This window comes from Ciona intestinalis, chromosome 6 (assembly GCF_000224145.3).
Source record: "Ciona intestinalis chromosome 6, KH, whole genome shotgun sequence".
Classification (NCBI taxonomy): Eukaryota; Metazoa; Chordata; class Ascidiacea; order Phlebobranchia; family Cionidae; genus Ciona; species Ciona intestinalis.
This window is the reverse complement of record NC_020171.2, coordinates 890,589-917,322: the sequence shown is the minus strand read 5'-3', so window position 1 is coordinate 917,322 and position 26,734 is coordinate 890,589. Positions and strand designations below refer to the sequence as shown.

General features: G+C 35.2%; 3 protein-coding genes and 1 long non-coding RNA gene across 5 annotated transcripts in view; 1 reads left to right on the top strand and 3 right to left on the bottom strand.

The window, feature by feature from the left end:
• Positions 1–120: 120 nt before the first annotated feature.
• Positions 121–5,846, bottom strand: LOC113474305. Its single transcript, XR_003395967.1, has 5 exons — positions 5,757–5,846; positions 4,337–4,431; positions 3,871–4,011; positions 1,722–1,780; positions 121–624 (listed from the first exon to the last, which is right to left on the bottom strand). It is a non-coding gene; the product is annotated as an uncharacterized LOC113474305 (long non-coding RNA).
• Positions 638–9,833, top strand: LOC100175297. Its single transcript, XM_002125802.5, has 23 exons — positions 638–718; positions 1,026–1,092; positions 1,387–1,419; positions 1,555–1,713; positions 2,318–2,440; positions 3,401–3,433; positions 3,880–4,038; positions 5,006–5,128; positions 5,398–5,430; positions 5,763–5,918; positions 6,125–6,247; positions 6,309–6,341; positions 6,424–6,588; positions 6,825–6,950; positions 7,131–7,163; positions 7,354–7,479; positions 7,749–7,895; positions 8,036–8,068; positions 8,385–8,543; positions 8,708–8,830; positions 8,884–8,916; positions 9,260–9,388; positions 9,652–9,833. The coding sequence occupies exons 1-23, from the start codon at positions 659–661 to the stop codon at positions 9,726–9,728; spliced, it is 2,253 nt and encodes a 750-aa protein (XP_002125838.1). The 5' UTR covers positions 638–658; the 3' UTR covers positions 9,729–9,833.
• Positions 9,834–10,014: 181 nt separating this feature from the next.
• LOC100183920 (protein CMSS1-like) overlaps positions 10,015–26,734 on the bottom strand; it is a 43,294-nt gene continuing 26,574 nt past the window's right edge. Inside the window, exons 2-8 of one of the 2 annotated variants that reach the window (XM_018812254.2) lie at positions 24,788–24,891; positions 22,852–22,969; positions 22,452–22,514; positions 22,144–22,279; positions 21,438–21,556; positions 10,848–10,936; positions 10,015–10,226 (exon numbers count right to left, since the gene is read on the bottom strand). In XM_018812254.2, coding sequence (XP_018667799.1) covers positions 10,143–10,226; positions 10,848–10,936; positions 21,438–21,556; positions 22,144–22,279; positions 22,452–22,514; positions 22,852–22,969; positions 24,788–24,891 — 713 coding nt within the window. In that variant the 3' untranslated portion in view covers positions 10,015–10,142. Of the gene's footprint in view, positions 10,227–10,847; positions 10,937–20,602; positions 20,668–21,437; positions 21,557–22,143; positions 22,280–22,451; positions 22,515–22,851; positions 22,970–24,787; positions 24,892–26,734 lie in introns of those variants that run through there. The other variant, XM_026834799.1, reaches the window with a different exon arrangement.
• LOC101243440 (low-density lipoprotein receptor-related protein 2-like) lies at positions 11,114–16,825 on the bottom strand. Its single transcript, XM_004226121.4, has 7 exons — positions 16,108–16,825; positions 14,770–14,892; positions 14,155–14,277; positions 13,411–13,679; positions 12,505–13,097; positions 12,040–12,152; positions 11,114–11,856 (listed from the first exon to the last, which is right to left on the bottom strand). The coding sequence occupies exons 1-7, from the start codon at positions 16,396–16,398 to the stop codon at positions 11,644–11,646; spliced, it is 1,725 nt and encodes a 574-aa protein (XP_004226169.1). The 5' UTR covers positions 16,399–16,825; the 3' UTR covers positions 11,114–11,643.

The window sequence follows — 26,734 nt, the reverse complement described above, 5'->3', positions numbered from 1 at the left end:
AATCCACATCAGTTGACGGGACAGAAAAAAAAATTGTGCCAATTGCAGTACTTTACTATAGACATTGAAAAACTCGCTACCAAAAAGCAAGCGCATCCGTCACATTAAATACAACTGATGTAATTAGTTGTTTTCGCTTTTTAATAGATGAGTGCCATAGTATATAATGGGGATAAATTTGATAAACATCTTTGTTAAAAGGGTAATGCCTACAAACAAGCTTGGAGTGTTTTAGACAAATATATTAACCAGAACAAATATATTATAACAGCGGAACACGTGAACTTACCGAAATACTAGAATCTTTTCCAATAATTGTCAAAATTTGCAGTCGCTGGACGTCTGTTCTATTCTATTTTTTGAGGGTGAGGTCCTTTTTCTTTTCAAAGACAGGGGACGAGGTTCTTGTCAAGGATCTGGGATTTAGGCCAGATTTGGCCCATTACCCCAACACCTAGGAGGCCCATTTCAGTCTTTTATACGACCGGTGCCGCTCCATCCCAACTCCATTAACAACACAGTTCAACCAACTCCATCACAGTCGCTAGACGTCACTAGAGATGAAAATTTTTCGCTTGAAGGTAGAAAAGAAGGAAAATATGGCCAAAACGTCTGGGTTTCATTCTGTAATGGGATTTTGGATTAGTTACAGTCAAAAATGGAAGCATGGACCGCCTGGTTAGTTATTACAATGCTAAATTTCACCCTAGCATACAAGGTAATCTGTAAATATGTTGCATCAGCTGTTTTTTTGTGTATGCTACCGTGTGCGTAGATACCTTTATGTAGATTTATCTATTAAAACAAAAACTTTGTTTCTACATATAAAATAAAGAAGGTACATAAAATATAGCAAATGGGTATAACGTAGCTATCAGATATGACGTAGCAGATAGATATGACGTAGGGATTAAATATGGCGTGGTATAGCGATCACATATTAGATGTGACGTAATATATATGCGATGTAGCAGTTAGATATGACGTACATAGTAAATAACATATTTAACTTTGTAACGCAACAGGTACATTGTGCCGGCCTCGGAAACGACGACGAATTGATTTTAAATACAATAGAAAGAGATTATCCTGGTATAAAAATTCATTCATTATATATTTTGCATGTTTCAATTTAATCCCCCCAAAAATAAAAACTTGTAAGCGGGTACAAGGTGTATGAAACAGAACACCCGTTTTATAACGACTGTCTTTACCCCGCCAGCAGGCGATAAATAAGTTACATTCGTTGGTTTGAATTACAACATTGCAAGATTTATACGGTTAGATATTTAATACTTAATAACCATCGCAGTATTATTTTTATTTAATTGTTTTCATTTTACGTTTCGTTAAAGAAAAATTTAAAGTTGATTTTATTTATTACAGAAACAGTAAGCGAGGTACATACTACATTAGCAGGTAAAACTTTTTAATGCTATTTTTTTTCATTTTCTAATTACAATTTTTTAATTAAAAATATACCTAAAGTTAAAAGAAACTACCTTTTTTCCTAAACATTTATTTTTGGCGTTTTCTAATTACCGTCGTTTACAGTTTCCTGTTACGTCACTGCCGATGACGTCATCAGCACGGTCCAGTCGATTCAATGCCCGAGCGAATGTGACGTCACAGACGATAAATTGTGGGGCACTGGGGTGTACTCGGGAAACTCCCGTATATGTGCTGGGGCAATACACGACGGCAGAATAACAGGTACTTACTAGCTACCCTGGGATTCGAATCGACGAACTTCGGTTCTCATTTATAAAATAGCTTGGATCTGTAAAATGGAAACAATTATAACATAACGTTAAATGTTTATTTTACTAATCTCTTAGATTATAACAGGATAATACAGTAAATTTCGTATCGTTTTTTCTTAGTGTATAATATCTGTTTAAAATATAGTTTTACTGTGGGGTAAGATGGATACCGTTAACACATAATATCCCATCATTTATACTTGTGTTTTTAACAATTAACAACGCTATTTTATGGTCACGAGAGGATATAATATGTAGGCTATAGTAGGATGGGGAAAGATGGGACACCTTTAGCATATACCATCCAAATATCCTAATCGTGTTTTAAACAATTAACAACGGTTTATGGGAGTCGTGAGGATACGGTTTTATAATTCTTTGAATTTTCATTGTTTCGTACCAAATGGGACGAGAGAATAGAAAGAAAAGGTGTTCTATCTTCCCCTACCCTACTATATACTTTATGGTAGGAACTGGGGGTCACAATACATAGTCTCCGATTTTTATTTTTTTTTTAATTGTTTAAAATATTAATGAGAACATTTTTAAAACAGCTGAATCCGGGGGTCTACTCACAATACGAAAGCTTAAAGGCCAAGCTTATTATGACGGCACAATGCAATTCAACGTCACAAGCAGAAATCATACAAGATATAACTCATCGTTTCAATTTCAAAGTAAGATAATTTATATGAGCCAACTCTGGCCTGAATCTCAGGTCTAATAACGTGTCATGCTGCAGGACCTCGTCCTTATAGAATAGAATGTATATATACAATGTTGGGGTAATGGGCTAACTTTAGCCTGAATTTTAGGTCCAATGGCGTGTCCCGCTTTGAGGCCGCGTCGGTGTATAGAATACAAGAAAAAACTCCTATCTAAACTCCGACTAAATTTTGTTCATAAAATTTTTGGCGATCTTCTGATTTAACAGAATATTGACTATATATGAAAATGACGTGCGTTAAGTTTTCGTAACATTTTGACTGGAAAACTGCAAACAAACACATGGTATTATAGTTATTTATAAGCTTGCCCGAGGACCTACACGTTAAAGGGTGGCATGGTAAAATGTTTGTATAACATACAGTTAACGTTGACGTACATATACTGTTGACATAAAAGCAATATTGCCCTTTAGGTCAAAATTCTAATACAGTGGGGTGGGGAAAGATAGGACACCTTATCATTCTATTTTCCCGTCACATTTGGTAGTAAACAAAGCAAATTTAAATAATTATAAAGCCGTATTCTCACGACTTCCATATACACCGTTGATTGTTTCGATCAGGATGTTTGGATCAAAGAGATTAAAATTGGTTTTAATCTCTTTGTTTAGATATTATGTGCTAAAGGTGTCCCATCTTACCCCACCCTACTATATAATAGCATAAACCGTTAGCACCTAAATTGCGTATTTCCTAATCTCGTTTTGAACAATTAACAACGCTCTAATAGATCTACGGTTATATAATTCTGTAAATATTTTTTTGTGTACTACCAAATAAGACGAAAAAAAGAATAACAATTATATAAATTATGTTTTTTGTTTAGTACCAAACTTGACAAAAAAGAATGAAAAAATTTCCCATCTTCCCCCACCCTACTATAACACTTAAAATGTTGTTCTATTTCAGGCTCCTACGCAGGCAGACAACCGCTTTACGCAGGTAAATGTGTTGTGATAAAATATAGCTCTTATATGGTAAAGTGTGAACCTTTTTAACGTATATACATAACATTATTATAGGAGTTATATCCCTGTGAATGTACCTTACGGCGATTTCTGTGGTTTGACGAGTGCACGAATAGACAAATAGACGTTACCTTATTAATTAAATCGGATTATCGTTTGAATTAAATACGGATTATTACAACAGTTGTATTTTGAAGGTTATATATATACAAAAAATTCACATGTTTATATACCGTACTCCCACGACTTTAAAAGCGTTGGTAATTGTTTAAAACACAATTAGGAAACATTGTGCACTAACGCTATACATCTTACCCCACAGTAATATAATGGCTGCGACTTTCTCTACATAAAAAATAAACATTTTAATAAAAATGTTACATAAAACATACTAACTGTTTTAATTTTCACCGTTTTTAGTTTCGTGTTTGGCCACAGCAGAATTCACTCACGAAAACGAATATCTTGTCATATGTCCGCCTGGTTGTGACGTCATATCCGGGGGGTTATGGGGCACGGATCGTTACAAGATGACGTCATATTTGTGTGGAGCTGCAATACACGCAGGAGTGCTGAACGGTAAGTATAAAAAGTTGTAAAAAAATAACTTTATTTCGGCACTTAGAAGGGTTATTTTTAAACATCAACTTAACAAAAATTTAATTACCCCCAATTTCCATGACCATATTAGTTAGGCTATTAACTATTTGAGAAGGTATATGTAATGATTATATATATATATATACATAATGAAAGGCATAATGAAAGCCTTTACATAATGAAAGGCATAATGAAATAATGAAAGGCTTTATTTAGTAATAATTTTTTTCCAAAATCAAGAAAAGTAAAATTAACAATAATGAAGTAAACAGCCCACCTTCTTACTAAACTTGATAGTGACAAAAACTCTTTTGTCTTCACAGCGATTGTATATCCGAACTTTCAACAGGTGCCCGCATTGACCGCACATTTCTGTGGATAGAAAACATTTAATTAAGACTTCAGTTGTTTTAATTACAAAGCAAAGGCTAGATTTTAATTGAAGTTTGGTCATAAAACGCGCTATGTGGTTCTGTGCAAAAAGTTCACAAGTGTTTGATTTAAAACTTTAGAAAAATAAAGCACTGTACAAGTTTATTTTAACTATAGATTAACGAGACAGAAAGAGGCGTATTTTGGTGGAGTTCATTATGTTAAAAACCCACAAATGCGTAGAGAGTCGCAATTCATGGCAAGTATACGTGTGAGAGTGCACGTTCTATTATCCTTTGTTTAAAATAAAAACGGAGATAAAAAACCAAAGTGATTAAATCGCGTGAAAATCACGTCGCAATATAACGAACATTATTAGATAACGCGAAAGCGCCTGAACTTTTTTGTACAATAAAATACAACATTATTAAATACGTGCATTTTGACATAGCTAATCTTAAAGTAAAATTGCAACCTAAAACACAATGAGGAAATATGGAACGTGGGTGCTGGCGGTATCCCATCTTACCCATCAGTATTATATATATAAAAAAATTATTTTTATTTTTTCAAGCTACAATTGGAGGTCGTTTCTCTGTAATGAAAAAGTCGGGTCAAAGGTCATTTAACGGGTCAACCAACAACGGTGTGACGTCACGAAGTTGCGGCAAAGAAAATGTTGGATTCGTCATCAGAGGTGACGTCATAAAATCATGGAATTTATTAAGCCATGAAATAAATAGCAGGCTAAAGTCTTTAACACGGAGTTAAAATTGTAATTACAGATTTTTACTTTTGACATTTTTACTCAAGTATTTTTACCCATAGACTACGTGTAACGACTGTCAACTAGTTAATAATTCCATTCTTTTTGCTGTGTTAATCAACTATTTTCATTAATGTATTGAAGGGAATATTTAAAACGATATGGTATATAATTCTATAACATTTTATCGCGTTTTTCAGCTTGCCCACAAACGCTCTCTGCAGTAATAGCAGGTTAGTACCTTCAGCCCTTTGTATATATTGTGTATTCTCTGTATGATGTGTATATGCGGTTAAGGACCGGTAGAACCAGTTCTCTATGCCTGGTATAATCAGCTTAACTGAATAGGAAGAGCAAGAAGTGAAAACAGCTTCACGTTATATGCTTGTTGGTGTATGACGCATATAATCTGGTCGACTGTTATGGGTTGACACATAAACTTTAAAACGCCCGCTATTGAAAATTTTCAGAACTAGTTTAACAGGTCTAAAAATTTTTAAGAATTGTAAGTCCAAAAATTGTTAAAAAATTTACGATAAAATTTTGGAACGTAATTTACCCGTAGTGACGTGTGATTTCCGAGCTGATGACGCCAGCGAAGATGTATTTACCGTTTCGTGCCCGTCCGGCTGCGGTGTGCTTGGTGCTGTTATAGGCAGTGGACCTTATTCTGTTACATCAAATGTGTGTGGAGCCGCAGTACATGATGGAATACTAAAAGGTATTGTCTATATATAAATAGTAGACTGTGGGGTAAGATAGAACAACTTTAGCACAAAGTATCCAAATGTTCTGATCTTTATTTAAACAATTAACAACGGTCTATAGAGAAGTCGTGGGAATACGGTTTTATAATTCATTGAATGTTCTTTGTTTACTATCAAATGTGATAAGGTGTCCTAAAAATGATAAAGTGTGATTTTTTAGAATTCTTGGGCGGTGACGTCACAGTCCGCAAAGTCACGTGGTCAAATTCGTACCAATCAAGCCGTCGTAACGGAGTGACGTCAGAAATGGGAACTACATACACTAAATCGTTTGTTCTTAAAGGTATATATGTTGGGAATAGGAAAAATTATGTAGAATGTAAATTATCTTCTTAAATTTGCAGACTCAACTATGCCGTACCCTGAAGTGTTAGAAGGTAAGTTTTACAATAAAAATATACATGTTCAAAAAGCTAAAAAAGGCTAACAAATATTTTTTACATTTGCTCGTTTCTCCAGTTTCGTGCAGCACCAAAGCGTCGGATATTCTGGACGACACATTTACCGTCGCCTGCCCTGGGAACTGTCAAATTTTCCAACCGCTAGACGGCGTGGTTGGGACTAGAGTTTATGCAGAATCGAGTTCTATTTGCAAAGCAGCGCTACATTTTGGCAGCATAACTGGTAACTTTAATTGCTCTACTATAAAACTGAACGCGTTCAGATTGTGTCATTTTTGTGACTACATAGGGTGTTAAGTTGTACCATATGTGTAAACGACGTCATAAAAGTGACGTCATTAAATTATGACGTAATATTTGCTCCATAAAATAAAGGAGGTGGGCCATGGCATAATGAAAGTGACGTCATCAAGGTGCGTCGTTAATGACGCCATAAAAGTGACGTAATAATATTTTCAGCAAACAACGGAGGTGTGGTAATTGTAAGAAAAATGGGTAAACTGCAAAGATTTGAGGGGTCGCTAAGAAACGGGATTCAGAGTCACTCAAGTAACTTGGAAGCTGAAAGGGCGTTCGTTTTTGGAGGTAAGAAATGATCATACCTGAATAGGTTTTAAACTCGGAACCCATAGAGCCGCGAACACATTCCAATTTAGAATGACATGATAAATTAACATATGATTTAAACGTCTTGTGAAGTTCTCGTGATTTAATGTGTTTTGGGAGCACTGTTTTTAAATCATATAATGTTAATTTTTATGGCAGGAAATTTAGAAGAATTAGATCTTCCTTTGAAAGGTAAGAAAAGTAAACATGATTCAGTTTTTCCACCGCTTAGTAACAATGCATTTGATCCAATAAAATTCGCTTTGTCACTTGTAGTGACTCGTAAGCTGGCACGAGGTGTATAAACCAGAACGCCCGTTTTATAACGACTTTCGCTTTCCGGCCATGCGAGGGTAAATAAGTTACATTCATTTATCTACAGTGTCTTGCAACTTTGCGGCACACAACTCACTGCAGGCAGAATTCAACGTAAAATGCCCAACGGGTTGCCCGCAAGTAAATACAGACAACGGAAGATTCCCAGCATACACAAGCGTTTGTGGAGCAGGTAAGACTAAAAGGAGCGCAGAAAGATAACAAGTTTAAGAACCACTGATTTAAATCGTAAATTTCATAAATCGTATAGTTAGATTACTATATGAAAAACTTGCTGCATTTTTCGTTTATTTTCGGACTAAAACAGCTTAACTTTATAGAATGCCATTGTCGTAATGACAAATGTATTACAGTAGTATGACCAAAAGAAAATCGCAAAATTCCCTTGGCAAATTTTAACCCGAAAGCAACTGATTACATTTTCTATACTGCATATTCCAGCAAATAATTTCGGCACTGAATTTGTGACCGTTATCAAAACAACTGGAATGTTGGACAATACAGCTGCGTTTAAAGACCGAAGGGTTGAACGTTCGAATCCCATTAACACCGAACTGTTCGCTTATAAAGGAGAGTTCGTAGTAATTGGTAAGAGGAATTGGGGTTTGACATTTGTATATAAAAGAACACCTGTGTTATAACGACCGTCGTTTTCCAGCCACGCGAGGATAAAGTAAGTTACATTCATTCATATTTGAGTAAAATTTTACAAATACATATTTTTTCAGAACAACAACATCCATCTTTACGAGTTGCAGCAGGTAAGTGTTTTTGTTTCTAGTTCATTTTGGTGCATATTATTGGTACCAAAAACTCAGTAAAAGTATTGCAATTTTCAACTATTTTTTTGTTGTCGTTTTTTGCTGTATACACCAGTTTACTAAGCTACCACCTATTATACATTTTCAAGGCTTCAGAGAAACAAAGTTATTTTGTAATTCCCAATGCTTAAAACTCTATAAGATGTACATGTTTTCTTCATGGCTAACTCTGGCCCAAACACCCCATGGTGTACCTTACCAATACAGGATAGAATACCGTTTTCTATACCCGAAATAAAATTGTTAAAACCTTTAGTTTCTTGCACCACACGGGCGGACCAAATTTCCAGCCAGGTGTTTATGGCAGTTTGCCCACAAGGCTGCTTAAGTGTCCAGCATAAAGTATGGGGTACTGACGTTTTCACTGATGATTCTTATATCTGCTCTGCTGCTTTGCACCAAATGCGAATAACAGGTAATTGTATTATCATGAACATTGTTTTCACTATGTTTGCCATGCGTTGTTTAACATACAATTGGCAAAAATGGGTAGAATGTCTCTATAAATCGCATGGCGTGCCTCGTCGTATAAGACCCTATCCATTTATAATAGAATTTGTATATTTCGCTTTATTCCAGATTTTGGAGGGCTGGTGACAATACGAAAACAGCCAGGTGTTCGTTCTTATCTGGGTTCAACTGAGGAAGGCGTCACCAGTATGTCACGTGACCAACCCTGGGATACGTCATTCGTGTTCCAAAGTAAAGCATGTTGAAAATTAGTTTAATAGATTTTTAATTCGTATGTTTTTTAGATACCTACAGACACAGTTCTTCGGTTTTCACAGGTACAAAAAATAAACTATTGCATGCTTTTTTAGTTAGTGGAAAAATACTAGTCCCGGTATGATTTAAATAACTTTACCACATAATACACTTTTCAGCAAACATTGTCGGTGCGCGTGTGTTTGGGCAATTGCTCCAACTCAGTGATCACTTATTACGAGTTGTCTAAATTGTCAGCCATATATTCAAAATGTTGCCTACAACTTGTATGCGGGCACGAGGTGTATGAAACAGAACCCGTGTTCGACGGTTGTTGCCCAGACACGCAAAGATAAATAAGTTGGAAATACTTTTTAGATTTATTCAACAACCGTTATACCTAACAAATAAACGTATTTACTGCAGTGCGATGCGACACGGTATTTTCTGCGTTTAGCGACGAACGATTCGCAGTGCTCTGTCCACCCGATTGCCTTTCAATGACAGACGAAACTTACATTTGTGTTTCAGCAATCAGAAATGGGACTATAACAGGTAAACCTCTAGCACATAATATTTAAATCTCCTGATCGTGTTTTAAACAATTTACAACGGTTTATTGGATTCGTGAGGATATGATTTTATAATTCTTTGAATATTCTTTGTTTACTACCAAATGGGACGACAAGTAGAATGAAAGGTGTCCCATCTTTCCCCACCTTATTATATTATACGTGCTTAGACTCTATGCATAAAGTCATAGCAACAGACTGTTTAAATTGGCTTTAAATGTCTAACAAATATCATTTTAATTTCAGACGCTGGCGGTGTAGTGACTGTACAAAGCATCGCTAACGCAGACCGAACGATGATCGAAAGTTATAGATTTGTATAACCAATTAGGCAACAATATTGGTGTAACTGTGTTTTGATGCGCCTTTATAAACCATTAGTGACTTTTTTGCCGAGGAAATTAAATCACCCTTTGATTGTGAACGTGAAAATGGGACATTGAAAGCAGGTTCTAAAACACGGATATTCTATTGTGTGATGATTAGATCACTAGAATATAAAAAAACAACTTTAAAAGATCAAGCTGAAAGAAAAGAGCAAAAACGTTTTTTTATGGCCTAACAATCCCCTTGTACCTTATTTTTATCTTTAAAAAAAAGTATACATACTACACTAACTTAAAATGGCAATTTATTGCATGAACGTAAACCATTTACTGAAAAAAACGGGCCATGCACACAAGCAAATTTTGAACCTGTATGACGTCAGAAAACCTCATTTTTTGCACAAATTCAAATCAAAACAACCCGATTTTTACATGGTGTTTCTTACAAGCTGGGATCACGCAATCTTTTAACAAATTCATCAACGACGCACGAGCCTGTAACGAATATTGCGTGTTTGCTTGATAATTTATATTATACCAACTTTGGTTAGTGCTTAATGGCCATAAAGGAGTTGTACTAATTGCCAACTATAAATGCATGAATGAATGTAACTTGCTTTATCCTCGGGTGACTGGAAAACGACAGTCGTTATAACATGGGTGTTCTGTTTCATACACCTCGTGCCCGCTTACGAGTTACCACATATGTAGCTTTGTACTTTTTGTCTGCCTGACAACTCAGACCGTCAGTGACCACTGGGTCGGAGCAACCATAAAGAAAAAGTAAACACTACCAAAATTGCCTGCTTTTTAATTTGCAAGCGGATAGAAAGTATATGAAGCCTTAACACATAGCACGCCATAGGATACCCATGTTATACCTTTGTCAAGCCAAAATAAAAAAAACTTTTTGTACCAATTTGGTTTAAAAATCACATCAAACTATTTTTTTGTGAGAAAATAATAATAAATCGTTAATAATAAATCTAAATTTTTAATTTGGTCTTTCTGACTGTACTTCGTCTAAAACTTCATATTTTCATATTAAGCCTGGCACCAATTTCAAGTCTATATAACAAAAAAATTATATTAAAAATTTAGATATAACCATTTTACCTCTCGTATGTCAATTAAACGCTTTAGTTTTACATCTCTCCAATTCCAATCGATGACAAACGCTCGAGTGTGTTCTAAACTGAGAGCATCTGTAAGAAAAAAGGTATTTTGAGAGCATTATTTTCCAATCTAGTAAAAAAAGTGTAAAAAATAAAGAAAAATGTGCAATGGCAATAAAACTAAGTATATTGTTACATAATATGTAAAACATGGGGTAAATTTACACCCAACGCTCCAAAACCGATTTAAGTCAAAAACAATCAAAGTGTTTGTTGTAGTACTGTATTGTAAAATAAAAAAAGAGAAATAAAACACACAGAAAATAGTCACACTATGAAGGTACAATAACAAGACAAAGCGACAACATAAGCGGAAAATAGCACTGGTAATGTACAAGTACGTTTGGCAAAACACTATGCAACAAAAAAATGTAGAACCATGTAATTAAACGGTCAGAAAAATCCTCATGGGGTAAAAATACACAGAAACATTTAAAGAGTGTTAAACCATAAGATAGACTAAGAGCTGTTAACAAAGTATAAGTTGTTTTCACTGATTGTTTGGTGTTTTTAAAGTGGCAAAGACGATAATGATAGTATGTATACAACTGAATTTGTAAAATAAAAGCGCATTTTAGTTTTTAATGTTGTAAAAGCACCTAGTGTAAGAAAGTGCAGACACTTGAGGTTACTACCCAAGAAGAATCGATTTATTTTGGTGTGCTAAAGTGGAGCCCATTCTGAAATTTGAGTACCCATCCCTCTTAAAAAGAGACTTCTTAAAAATAACTGCTATTTCAAACACTTGTGTTCTGATTGGTCAATGGGGAGGGTGGGGCAGGGAAGCCTTCTGATTGGCTGCTTTGTGATGATGTAATGGATAATGAAGGGCTGTGATTGGACCGTCTCGTTGATGTGGTTGAATGGTTTTCGTCAATACCACTATCAACAGCAGAGGGCGCTGTTACAGCCGAGAATGTGTCAAGAGCGCAAGGCTTAAGATTGGGGTTCTAAAAATAAAAATATAAATGTTAGTTTCTGCGATGTATAATATAATATGAACTTATTTGATAATCTGGCATGCAAATAAAATAGTGGGACAAAATTATGGTTTTTTAACCCAAGCACAAATTCAAACATTCACATACCAATTTGAAGCAGTATTAGAAAAAAAAAATTATAAAAAACCTTACTGAGTCTATTCTGTTGATCGTCTCTTCTACACCATCTAGTGATACATCGTAATACATTTGCGAAACGCGCACTGGCTCCCTTTCGTGGTAACGTCTACGAGGAATCCATTTACCTGGAACATAGAACAACAATTAATTATATTTCTGTTAAATTAACATTTTTTCGACTAGTTCTATTTGGTATGATGCATTTTTTGTATAGTTAACTTTTTTTATTGCAAGGCTTGACAGGTGACCTGGGATTTTATGCTTGAATTGGTGCAAAACTTTGTGTGTTTTTGTGTATGTTAAATATATACAGGTCAACTATTTTTTTTATGTAAAATTAACTAAAAGAAAATCTTTAGCCTCTTCTAGTTTGGACTTTATGCTCTTTAGTTATAAAGCAAGGTTTCATAGCATGAGTTATAGAGAGGCCCATATAGAATACAAAACAATAAAAAAAACTCAGCAAAGTTTGGCTACCTGTTTTTCTTCTCCTTTCAGTGCAGCAGAATATGCAAGCCACAATGAGTATGATAACAAAAAGCACTGCTATGCTTATAAGGGTAATAACAAGGGGTAAGCCTAAACCACTTGCTCTTGGTTGGTGTGTAGGTATACTTGCATCAGTAACTACATAGGTACTGCCATTGGATGTGTTTAAATCTGATTTTGTTACAGCATCAAATGCAGTTGATCTTTCATACGATGATGTCATAATGTTGGATTGTGATGTATTTTGATTGACAGCTTGAGTAGTGTAAGTTGTAACAGAAACATTATCGTAGTCAGAACTACTTCCTTCATAAGCTGTTGTGTCTGTTGTAGATAAATGAGTTTCTGTTGTAGTTGAATTGACTGTTGTTGGTGCTAAAACTGTTGTAGGTTCAATTTCAGTTGTTGTTGTAGCGAGTGTTGTCGAAATTGTCGTTGTTGTTGTTGTTGTTATACATTCTTGGCAAATCTCAGTTTGATTTTGGCCACCCGGTGACCCATCTTTGTGATGGTAGTCTTCCACATGGTGGCAGTGGTGAGCTTCTACAATATTTCCAGCTTTGTTTAAGCAATCTCGAGTTCTGTGAATGGAAACAGAAAAAATAAATCGGTTTCCTGAACTGTCAGCCATCAATTACAAAAAAATAAAAATATGCTAAGAAATAATCACCCACAAAGTTACATACATGATCAAAGTGTGTAAACATCCACTTTGTGGTTGCTGCCCCACCACGCAAAGATAAATAAGTTACATTCATTATTTTAAAAGTTGTTAAATACGGTGACAAAAACAGGTAAATTTCCTAAATTCTAATCATCATATCTATTCTACACGGACTCGTATAAATACGGCTGTAAATACAAAAACAATACAAGCATAAACATTCCATTTACCTTGTCCTTTGACAAGCTACAGGGCTTCCACATTCACCCCATGTTGTCCACTCTTTCCAACGATAACAATTTGATTCGTCCAATCCATTTAAACAATCCTGCTGGCCGTCGCATACGCGAAATGAGCCAATACATTCTGCAGTGGTTGTGTTAACACCGGGGTCTTTAGGGTCAGCACGGAGAAAAACTGAACACCTGAACTGCATTAGACAGTAGCGACAATTGTGTTCGTCTGAGCCATCCATGCATTGCTTTGTTCCATCACAGACCTGTAACAATATGTGCTGAATAAATGCATGTAACTTATTTATCATTGGTTGACAGGGTAATGCAGAAGTTATAGGTATATATGTTGGTACGAATGTAATTTGTTTTATTTTTGCGGTTGTTGTTGAAACTACAGTTATTATAACATAGATGTTCTGTTTAATAATTGATACACCTCTTGACTGCTTATGTTTGTAACTTGGTGCGTAATTGTTTATTTGTGTATGACTAACAATTTTGACAACCCATTTGGAGCAAGTGTCTTGGCCAAAGACACATATGCTTACAATGGTAACAGAGACAAGTCTTAAACTGTAATAATAGCTAATAGGTAATGCATGGTATGTATGTGAGTGTCTTGCTTTGCAAGCATTATCGATATACATGCGTTGATGTTGTGTAGTTTAAGTATCTTGTCTACAGTGCAGGCGTAGTTTGCACTTGACAAAACACTTAAATTGCTCCAAAGTAACTAACCTGTGATAAAGGTATGCATCTTGGGTGTGCTCCACCACATAAGAAACCATCACATTGGCCACCATACCAGTTACAACCGGTTTCATCCAGTCCCATTTCACAATCTTTGCGCCCATCACAAACCTGCAAAAAAAATCAATGTAAATTTTTGTTGACAAAATTTCAAATGCTTTAAAGATATAGTAGGGCGGGGGAAGATGGGAAACCTTTGGTACATAATATCCAAATTTCCTGATCCCTTTTTAACAATTAAAACAGTCTATTGGAGTCATGAGGATACGGCTTTATAATTCGTTGAATGTTTATTGTTTACTACCAAATGGGACGATAAAATAGAATGAAAAGGTGTCTCATCTTCCCCACCCTACCTTTTATAAAAAAGCTTTTTTTAATGATAGATGTATAAGGTGTAATTAGCAAGTAACAAATGTTATATTCGCTAAACTAAATGTATTTATAACAGGTATGCGAAAAAAACATGCTTCAAAATAACTTGTTCAAAATATAGAAAAGTTACCAAGGGTTTAACATGGTCTTCTTTAAAACAAACAAAACATCAATGGCTTTAAAAAGATCAACACCAGTTGGTTTAATGACCAGTAAACGACAAATTACCTGGTTGGTTTCAACGCATGGGTCAGTATCATGGGAATCGTTGCATGAGAATTTGTTTGTACCGTTACATTCACGGCAGTTGAGTTCGTCGCTCCCATCCACGCATTGCTTCACACCATCACACTGAGTGAAAATAAAGTTAACATATGGAGGCATTGAATTTAACAAGATAGTATTAATATTATAATAGTATTAATATTTAGTCCGGCGCCGACTTAGAGGTAATGGGTTCAAGGCTCGTCGCTGCTACCATTGTGGGCGTATATGTCCTTGAGCAAGACACTTAACGGCAATTGCTCCAACTCAGTGGTCACTAATGGGTTGTCCAAATTATCAGCCATACATAAAAAATCCAAAAAAAATAATCACCCACAAAGTAACAAACTTGGTAACTCGTAAGCTGGCACGAGGTGTATTAACACCCTTGTTATAACGACTGTCGTTTGCCGGCCACGCGAGGATAAAGTAAGTTACATTCATTCATTACATTCATTTTGCTATAAGCTATGCATTTGGGTATAAACAATTCGTGTATAAAAATACATCCCTGTTATAAATCGGCGTGGGCATAAAGTGTAGGAACACACAATGTGTGTCTGACAGTGAGCATGAGGTGTATAAATACACCATGTACGTCTGGTGTATAAGACGCCCGTGTTATACCTCGACAGTGAGCATGAGGTGTATGAATACACCATGTACGTCTGGTGTATAAGGTGCTCGTGTTATAACTCGACAGTGAGCATGAGGTCAAGGAATGCAGCAAGTGACGAATCAAAACATCACAAATCCAGGTCAACTACATAATAAGCTTTATCCAGTCGACAACGGGTATAAGCGCCATAAGAGCGTCTTAACAGTAATCTGTACTCTGTTTTACGCCTACGATATATCGAAAGCAGGGACGACCTGACCTAATTATGCAGTGCGGAAAAGGCCAATTAAACGACGCATTAGAGTCGTAAGAATTTTTAACGACTTGTATTTCGTTTCACATAGGAAATAAATAGGACACGAACGATGCAGCAGTTGGTTTGTTTGTAACTGTGTTAGATTTTTGCCGGTAATTAGCACAATTTATCAGCTGCATTTGACTCGTAAACGTGTACGTAAAAATTGGCAATGAAAATCGTTATTAAAAAATAGCTGTCGCGTTATAACATCTGTCTTCTACACCAGTCAAACATGGTGTAATACACCTCATGCTCACTGTCGAGTTTTTAAATGAGTGTATTTATACCAACATGCATATACGTGTCGTATACCCACACCTCATGCTCACTGTCCAAAAGTAGGGAAAAGATAGGAAATCAAATTAAATAAATGAACATAATTTACCTTTTCCCCAGTCGAGCATGTTCCTCCTGGCAACGAGGGTATTACGTCACAATTGCCCCTGGCAACCAGTTGCCCACTACAGCATTCGTAATTACTTAATCTTCTTCGATTGATAAGTCGTGTTTGTGACGCATTTCCACACGTCACACATGCGAATGTGATGTCATCATATTCGACCCAACCGTCGCTCGTTATTGTGACGTCATAACGGGATGGCTGGCACCACCTGCGCTCGGCTGCACCGAGACTAATTATAACAACCAATAAAAAACCTTGAATCCAGTAATACATATTTTCAAATAATTTCCGTCTTGATGCTAAAATTGTGTTTTTCTTCGTTGTTTACAGTTTTTAACTAAGTCCTTATATAAAAAAAAACGCTGGATAATACAATGTATTGTGTTGAATAGAAACTCTTTTCTTTAAAACTGACACTCTATTTCAATTTAAAATAAAATCAAAGCTGCAAAATTGTCCTGTACTTTTGAGTTTAAGTAAAAACTGCCCTACGTGGATGTTCTTAAGTCTTGTAAACGCCCACCCTTTTTCCTTGTAAGTCTAATCTGCATTTGTAAGAGTAACAAAGTAATCTGTCCCTAATTAACATTAACTACAAGTACACACATCATGGGAAAAGCAAATATTTAGATTCCGGATTAACTCAATTGTAATTGAATTACTGTGTACCACAGCTGCTTTATTACACTATTAGACTTGATATAAACTGCCTTCGCATAATTTGTTTGTTAAATTTGCAATAAAAAGTAGGCCTTATTAAAGCTAAAATGTATTTTAAACCATAAAACATTAAAGTAAAACGCCACAGTCAACGCCGAGTGACCTGCTTTACTAATGCCTACCATTATTTCAGACATTTGCCTTCATTTTACAGCTGGCAGCGACTGAAATACAAAACATTTAACGAAAAACGTCAACAGTATACTACGCAAGCAAAAGGGTCTTAAAGGCGTTTTTTACTATAGAGTGGCGTTGTTTCTCTTTTAAAAGCTCGCTTTGTATAACGAACCAACGACTCGTGAAATGCAACCTAATTCGAATTTCAGAGCACTAAAAACTAAACATATAAAACATTTCTGCATTATCAGTATAGATTGCTATTGTAAACCGCTAACTAGGGTAATAGGCCAACACAGGTTTAATTTCAAGTCCCCGGTGTCTCGCCTTGGGACATAGCCCGCATAGAACCTTCACTGTACGTTATAGCGTAACTGTTAACATATGCAACAGTTGCCGGGATGAGCAACTGTCTAGTGACTCTTGTCGACCATTGCACCTGGTATGCGTTATGCTTTTTCTTTAGAGACCGCCGCGTTTCTCGGTGGTTGTATTATAACACCAGCACCTCCGCTTTTAAGCGAAAACTGCTTTGAAATTGAACCCAGAATATGAGATCTTATAGCACGGATTAGTTATCACAAGATCGGCGCCTTTTCGGTACCACGGCGGGGTCCGCGGCACCTCAAAGTCGGCGGTTTGCAACCCGATCGCCCGATCTTCTATCTAAATCGATTCATAAGCTAAACTTAAACGGGCGATAACTTTATTACTTATAATGAGGAAAACAAGTGTCTTGGCATCGACTTATATATGGCCGGAAAGGGGTTTAGTGTAATGGTATGTGATGCTTATGTTAAAAAGACATATATACAAATACAGCTACAATACGTTGGAAAAGTGATTATCAATTTTTCTACTTGCGTGCACCTTTATATTCATGCAGAGATTTTCTGCAGCTCAATTCAAAAAAGGTACGGGTCCTAAATTTCTTCATTTGCTATTAAATTGATTGATTTTAATAAACCTAAATAGTAAATAAGTTGTACGGATAATATCTTCATGCTTACAAGTATTACGCGTGCAATACCTTACGAACCACTACTGTATAACAAAATACGTATATACCAAACACTGTAGAAAGGTATCATAATAACACGTTAACTACGTTCTAAACGTTCTGCAGGTATTCCATATATAATACGACGCAGTTATGTCAATGCAGCTGCGTAATTCGAGACTGGTGATTTAGCATTCACATTACCAAATTATGTTTGCAATTCTAATACATGTGACAGGCGGTTTAAATATTACCTACACTCTAAGTACTATTTAATATGCTTAGACCTTTGGCTTAGACTAAGCAGAAGGGTTCACATTATTAGACTTGTCGATGCTAGCTTATGGGTTTAACTTATACTAATTGAAATATAGACTGAAAACACTATGTATCTTATAATAGTCCCTACAATTTATAGGAGGTTGGGGTAAAATGGTTCATGTTTTTATTCTCTTTGCTGTCCTATTTGGTAGTAAACAAAGAATATTTACATAATTCTATAACCGTATCCTCGCGACTCCAAAATATCGTTGGTTATTGTTAAAAACACGATTAGAAAATAAGGATAATAAGTGTTGACGATTTTCATCTTAACTAAGAGTACTATACTAAAATAAAGGCTAAAAACATTCTGTATCTACTTCATATTAAATTGCCTACTATAAACGTTTTCTAACTAAACTAGTTGGGCAAATGCTGATAGAAAATATACGCACTGTACACAATAGCTAACACACATGTCGTTCGCTTTGACTTTTCTTAAATTATTCAGAGTTCTAAAACAGAGAAGGCACCTGTTTAGCTGGATTACTACGATTGCCGTAACATTTTGTTCGGTAGAGTATAAGCGTTGATAATTAGAAAAGGACTATTTCAAATTAAGACAGCACTAAACAAAGAACAACGAAACGCAATTAAGGGCGAATATAGATTAGTCTGTACATGCGCAATTAAATACAAAATAAAAACGAAAATGCATTTGCATTTGCATGTTCTCTGTCTACGCATTACACGTATATATATAAATGTGACAGATATAAAGAAAAACGGCCCTTGTATAAATAAAGCGAATTTATTTTTTATAAACACGAGGCAGAATAAAAACAATCTCTAAAAGCTAACACGCTTCCATGTATCGAAGACATGTACAGGGCTACCCAGTTTTTATACTTATGCAACGAAATTTAAACAAGCAAAACGACCCGATTTAAACCCTGGTTACTTAGTAAAAAAAATCGATTTTTTAAACAAAAACACGTAAGTAATGATGTCCAAAATGTCGGAAACGCGTCATAGCACTCATTATTAGGTAACAATACATTACGAATTGTGCTGCCAATGCCTAATAAGCGTATTTGGTTATGAGTGTGTTCATTTAACCCCAGAATGACCTTATAAATGTACCGGAACAAAAAAAGGTCAAAACAGCAAAAAATCGAAACTTTACGAAATGTAGTAAAACTAAAACACAAAAATATTACTATATTAGGTGTACATATAATCGCAATTATTTTATAAAGTGACGTTTATTGTTTAATAACCAATTGGTATCAAACTTTAGACAAAACGGAACACAACTTGAGAAATTTAGCTCAAAACAGACACTTAAATACGTCCTCAAACGGCCTACGTATATAGCAAGAACTTGTCAATTTTTGATATAGCTAAATTTAACAATCGTCTTTGAAGTAAGCGGTCGTTTTAAAGGCCAATAGTTTAGTTAATATTCTCAGGGATTAGAGTTACATATAACGCGATAAATGTACGAAATTGACCTGGAACACAAACCAAAACACATTGACATATGAGAACGAAAAACAACGGCAAATAAACTAATAAAATCTTCACTATATTATAAATTTAAACTGTGAAGTAATAGGCCCCTGTCCTAAATCTGGGCCCATAACATATATCACGCTGTAGGACCTCACTAGTATAAAGAATAGAATTAAAAAATTTTAACTGTAAACTACAGGGTAATAAGCAAACTCTGGCCTACAGTATAGTTCCCCTGGTGTACTGTGCCGTAAGACCTCATATAGTATAAACCGTGATATACTTCTATATAACCTTTAAGACCTGTAACTGATCAAAAATATTTTCTTTTTTATAACTAATACAACTTTTTTTTTCGGTCTAAATAACAAATACTTAAACTGCAGCGTAGCTCTACGGTAGTCTCTATTATTGGCAAATACAAATAATTCAACTTTACGTAACGCAGCGCCAAGTTACGTTAAGCAAGCATATTTCGCTGGATGATCTTTGTAAAACAGTACACACGCGTATATATGCCTTGCTTAATACGCCGCAAGTTGTAACGACTTTCTCTGGTATTAAAATACTTTGCTATATCGCTTTTAAAGAATAAACGAAGAAGTCTATTAACATACATACACCCTACGTATTTACACATATCCACGGATATTACTTATTCCTAAACGCTAGTGTAATAGTAGGTAGGGGTAAGACAGGTTTTACTTTACAGTGCATTCTCACGTCTTTAAAAGAGCGTTGTTAACTGTTAAAACAAGATTACGAAATATGGGTATTATGCGCTAACGGTATCCATCTTACCCCACAGCACTATACTAACTCAAGTTATTTGAAACAGTTTTTGGATTGCACTTGCATTTTATAGCAAGCATGACGTCATCATGACGTCATATTCGGTGCCCGTTCGTACCGATTTGAAATTCGGAAGCCTACAACACCGGATATCGCGATTACTACTGTATTGCTCTATTATGACGTCACAATAGTAGGGAAATCGGCGCGTGAGTATGCGTCGGATAAGGTGTCAGCGAAAAACACGATAATGAGAATTTTAAAAGTTATTACATGGCAAAAGAATCGTCACAAAAATAATCACCCTTAAGTTACATGTGTGGTAACTCGTAAGCGGGCACGAGGTTTGTGAAAAAAACATCCATGTTATAATGACTGTTGTTGCCACGTAAGAATAAATAATTGACAAAATAAAAAAAAAAACGGAAAAAATCCGAAAAATACAAAATGCGTCAAAATGTCTACGCGCGTGTGACGTCATTATTTTTCATAGCCAAAATTTGTTTTTGTAAAAATTAAATGACTCGTTTCGATTTCATTCATATACGGCTCACGGAATATGTTTTAGGACGTAATAGATAGCAGTATGAAGTTACAATAATGGAAATTGTTTTAGGATTAAGTTGGCAGTTTCCGGACAGGAGGTATTATGACGTTATAAGGAAAACGCGCTTTGATTTGTATGTATTTTGTGACGTCATAATACGGTACGTAATAGCACGGAAATGGAATGAGCAACAACGTTTTTTTCTTTCTTAAAATTAAAAGTATTTTAGACAAACATATAAAAAATATGGTTACCCGTATATTAGTTACTGTACTATATGCCCAAAATTAAATTAATTTGAGACTAAAAATAAAAAATTGTTGTTACTACTGTAAAAATAGAAAGGTAAATATGGTGTACCTTGTAGGATAAGAGATCGGATTCTTTCCGGTGTGCCGACGGCGAAATGAATGACGTTTTCCCGCAGAAGTTTGATTTGATCGTCGATCTTCATGTGGCGCGCAAATAGCTTTATCGACCTGGTTTATACGTTATGGACTTTAATTATACCGTTAAATGAAATTCCTAAAGAGATATTATTTCTATTTTATATAGGTGAGAACCTACGGCGAGCCAGTCATGGAATTTAGGCCCAGGTTGGCCCGTTACCCTATGAATGTTCACTAAAAAAAGTAAGAAGAAAATAGAAACTGTCGTTTCTCTGTTCCGCTTTGGGAAACATATTTCTGATACATCTTTCTATACAAAATACACCATACCAAAAAGGTTTAAGTTAACATATTCTAAAAAGTGAGGCCATATACGGCGTAACACCCAAGGACAGATATAGAGGCCTACAGCGTGTTTGCTCGTTACCCTGACACCCAGGGTGCTACAATTAACTAATCACCGACCACTGGGTTGGGGCAAAGTTCGGTATAAGTGTTAAGCATCAAATGGTAGCTTAGTTTATGTTAAGCTGAAGTAATAGTGTTTATGCACACATGCACAAGAATTTAGCTATTTATTTGCTATAGTTATCTATTCACACGCGTAAAACGCGCGCACATACGCGTCCTGCTGCGTTAAAGCATGTAAAAAGTGCCTATTTTTGCTAAAATATTACCTTGCATCTTTGCCCTTAAAAGTCTTTGCTTCTGTGTTAAATTTCGACGCTCGAAGTGCGTTGCCACAAACCACGATGATCAGAGGCGACATCTTGTGACTGTGAGCTGTGCTTAAACGATGCCACTTGGGGGCGACTGTAACAACACATTAGTTACAAGCATCCTGTTACTTCTGCTACCAGGAAAAATGTAAATAGTCTTATTCTGAAGACGTTTCTAAAGTCTTGTCGGACGGCATACAAAACGTTGGAAATACACTATGTTTTTAATACCAGATGAGTTTATAAATTAGGCATTAGGAACTTACTTTGTTTAAAATACGACGTGGTAGTATGTTCTTTGTCGATATTGCATGCTGTGAAATTGGATTCTAAAAAATGTAAGAACTTTGAAATTAATCACTGTTCAATTCTTTTTAAGAACGGCAAGACATATAGTTAAATAATAGATAATTAAATTAATGTAACTTATTTTTCCTTGCGTGGGGCAACAACAATCGTTATAACATGTGTGTTCTGTTTCATACACCCAGTGCCGCTTACGAGTTACCACGAGTGTGACTTTGTGGGTGATAGTTTTTTTTCGGACTGGCTAAAACTTCAAACAATTCATAAAGAACCACTGGGTTGGAATAATTAAGAATATTCCCAATCACAACTCGAAGATGTTTACGTCATGATGACGTAGTTATGACGTAACAAAATCACCTGTTAGCGAAATATCCTCAAATTCGAGCTTGGATAATTTACTGAAGTGAAGTTTGAGATAATCTCGTAACATCGTGGGTGAATCCCCTTGATCGGGAAGCTTAGCTTCAGTAATTCTCTGTTAGTAAAAATAGAAAAAGAAATTATTATAATTTTTTAAGTAGTGTTATAGGAGCAATGGTAAACTCTTCAAAAAAGAAGTTTTTCTAAAAAAATTAAATAAAAACGGTGTTCTGAAAAAATATTAATTTTTCAAAATTGGTCAAAAGGAGGAATGTTTTAAAATCGCGAAAGTAGAGATATCGTTTTTTTTTACTCAAAGTAATTTTAGGTTTGTCTCTCCATAACTTAGAACTTGGGTTGAAAACACAATATTGCAGTCTGAACCCTGCGTGTGACCTGTATGACTAATGTGACTCATATCACGGCTTTCGTTTTTGTTTAATTTTTAGTAAATATTTTTATGTTAACAAATAAGTGGAAGCTAAAAAACAAAGCTGTAAATTGAGTGCAGATTATAGGCCATGTGGCTAATGCATTTTATATCAAGATTTTAAGTTATTTTTACATTTAATTTTTTTTATTAAACCTCCGTTTTAGTGTTGCAAAACTACTGATGTTTGAAACCAGTATATGTTAGCGCACATTATCATGTTTATACCTTGTGCAACACTGCATTTTTTGAAGACATTTTTACATTTTAATGTTTTATTGAACTAAACTCCGTTTTAGTGTTGCAAAACTATAGATTTTTTGAACCGGTATACAGTAACCCACATTATAAAGCCTAAGCCTTGTGTAACACTGCGGCAGCATATATGCAAAAGGACCGGATGCTAAAGGTTAATTTAATCAAGGCTTAATACTAAAGGTTCTAACACGCTTATTTATCTATTATAACATCAAAAGCACGCTGGATTAACCCTGGACACTTTAACGCATGCTTTTACGCAGCGGAACGCGTGTGTGCGCGCGTTTTACGCGTGTGAATGGATAAGTATAGCAAGGAAATAGCTAAACTCTTAAGCATGCGTGTGTGTATACTGTACGTAAACACTATTACTTAAGCTTAGCTTAAACCAGCTGTTAAGAGTTTTGATATGTGAAACTCTAATATAAGTGTAGCAAAGGGATGTGTTTATGCAAAGCATTTATAGCCAACACAATAATAGCTTCAGTTAGACTGTATACAGTGTATGGTGTATAACAGTGAGGTTCCATTTACTTGCACATAACTGTATTATAGGTGGTAGCACAGCGTGTAGGTATGTATTCTACAGTTTAGTGGAAAGACAGTCTTATATTGCACATTAACAAAATGAACATTAAAATTAGTTTTAAAGTCTTGAAAACGGTTTTAAAACGAAACACAATTGCAGTTATATTCCAGAAATGCAAAAGCCATTCTAGTTAATATTGAATAAACTGTCCCAGTTTTAGCAAACGCAGTTTTAATGCGACACATTAAATTTGCATTTGAGCAATACATATACTGTATAGCTGAAACACATGTTCTGTTACACAAGGATAAAGCGTTTTAAAATCGAACCAAGTATGATTTTAAACATTACATGTTTTAACATTTGTTAAGGTTCAAACGGTGGCACATATACCCTTTTGGCATGGTCACTTTTATGCGGGTAAGTACTCGCATATTTACTCGCATAACGTCATAAGCGTGTTACCTGCTGTAGAAGGTTGGTTGTTACTCGCATTATGCGAGTAAAGAAAAGTATTGTGATAGTACAGTTTCACTTTTAAGAGATTAATCATTTTCGGATATTATTTTTACAGTTTTTAGTTGCGGATCGTTATTCGCATTAACTTTTTACCATGCAAAAAGGATACTAGTGTGTTAGGACAATGTGCTAACTTAGGCTTAAATTCCAGTCCTCGCAAGTATATGAAATAAAAACAAAATACCCAAAATACCCACTTTTCTGTTCCGCCTTTTTTTCTTTTTCACTTCTGGTTCCTCGTTTTCTGAAACTACTATTCCTGAAGTCGGTTCGTTCAGTTTACGTTTCATTTCTTTTCGTTCTAAAATAAAATACAACTGGTTTAGGATACAATTTATAAAATATTGCCTTATAGTTCTCTTAAAATGGGTAAATATGTTTAAAAATGAATATAAAAAATATTTATTTGGTTCAATACAACGTTACAGCTCATATATGGTAGGGTTGGGGAAGATGGGACAACTTTAGCACATAATATCCAAATATCCTCATCGTGTTTTAAACAATTAACAATGGTCTATGGGAGTCGTGAGAATACGGTTTTATAATTCTTTGATTTTCTTTGTTTACTACTAAATGGGACGAGTAGGTGTCCCATCTTCCCCCATTCTACTATATGAAAGTGAAACAATTGTCTTTATTTTTTCCAACAGTCTGGTTAAAATAGTAAACCATCTTTAGTTAGAAATTTAAAAACAACAAAAGCGTTTTGAGTGTTTGACGTTTTAAGAATATTTTTATTGAAACTGTAGTAAAAACGTGATTTTTTAACTTCTGACATTACTGAAGATGGTTTTAGTTGTAAACTGAAATGTTTGGAAAATTCAAAACAAATCTAGGGAAAATAAACGAAACTTTTTGGTCAGTTTTAACACACGAACATTGCAATATATCTGGGTTACAATTTCTGTATTGAAAGCAAGTTTATTTTATTGATAGACCAAGCAGGGCATTGCTATGTAGTTTTATTGCTCCTGGAAATTACCATGAGTTTTGAAATATTTTAGCGCACAGCGCACTTTGTTGTTGTTGTCATGACTAAGAAATTTGCGGTATATGTTCCATTTATTAAAAGCGTTGCGGGAATTTCGATACTTGGCAAAAATATCACGCTTGGGAATTCAGTATCTTATTCAAAGTTGTTTTCGAATAGATCAAGACAACGCAATTATGGTGACGTCACCGTGACGCAATTGATTGAAAGGATCGATAGACAAGGTACAAATGAAGTGTGAACTGAAAGAGAAGTTACTTTAGAGCAACACTATAACTGGTAGCATGATTTTCGCATCAGAATTTATATCGAAGTGTTTTAAAGTTAGGGGCCATGACGGAATTGCAAAAGGAATTAGAAATATATTCACTGGTAATGCTAGACGTTATATAGTAGGTTGAGGTAAGATGGGATATGTTTTCATTACTTGTTCCTGTCCCATTTGGTAGTAAACAAAAATCTTTACAGAAAGCATTAGAAAATGCCATTTCTAGTTGAAAAGTAATTTAGTATGTTCGGTAAAGACGAATAAAAGTAGTTATATGGATTCGAGTAACACAGAATATTAATTTTTTTTAAAGAAAATAGCATTCGTTATAAAAAACGGCTGTCATGGCTCGGTTGTTTATTCAATGGTGTTGTTATTACAGAAACAGTGCCAAAACAAATGTATTAACCTATACTCGTGCATATTAATTAGAATTGATCTAGTTAGAATAAAACTGTCTCTAATGCCTTAGAGGGCAATAACATTGCACGCGAGCAAGACGCATTCTGCATTATTGCTCCTAAATCACACCTTTAGGACTAAGAGCTAACGGCTGGCAGAATGGGTCGCAGGGTAATGTACTTAGCAACTGTTGGTATGATGTTAACGACCAAATGGTATGTAAGATAAATACAAACTGGTTAAAGTTGATAATGTGTGTTAGGACTGTAGGCGTACACGATAGGAAAGTTAGTTTAGATAAGAAAGTTAGGTGTAATTTGCGATGATACAGTTTACCAGGCTAAGGTTTTAGTATTAGTTAACTGTAGGGTTAAGGCAGAAACTTAAGGTTTAGGCGCCAGAATGTAACAGCAAAAAAGTGTATGTTTCAATTCAAGTGAATGGTTGAAAGTTTTCCAGTGAATGCCAACACTATTTTAA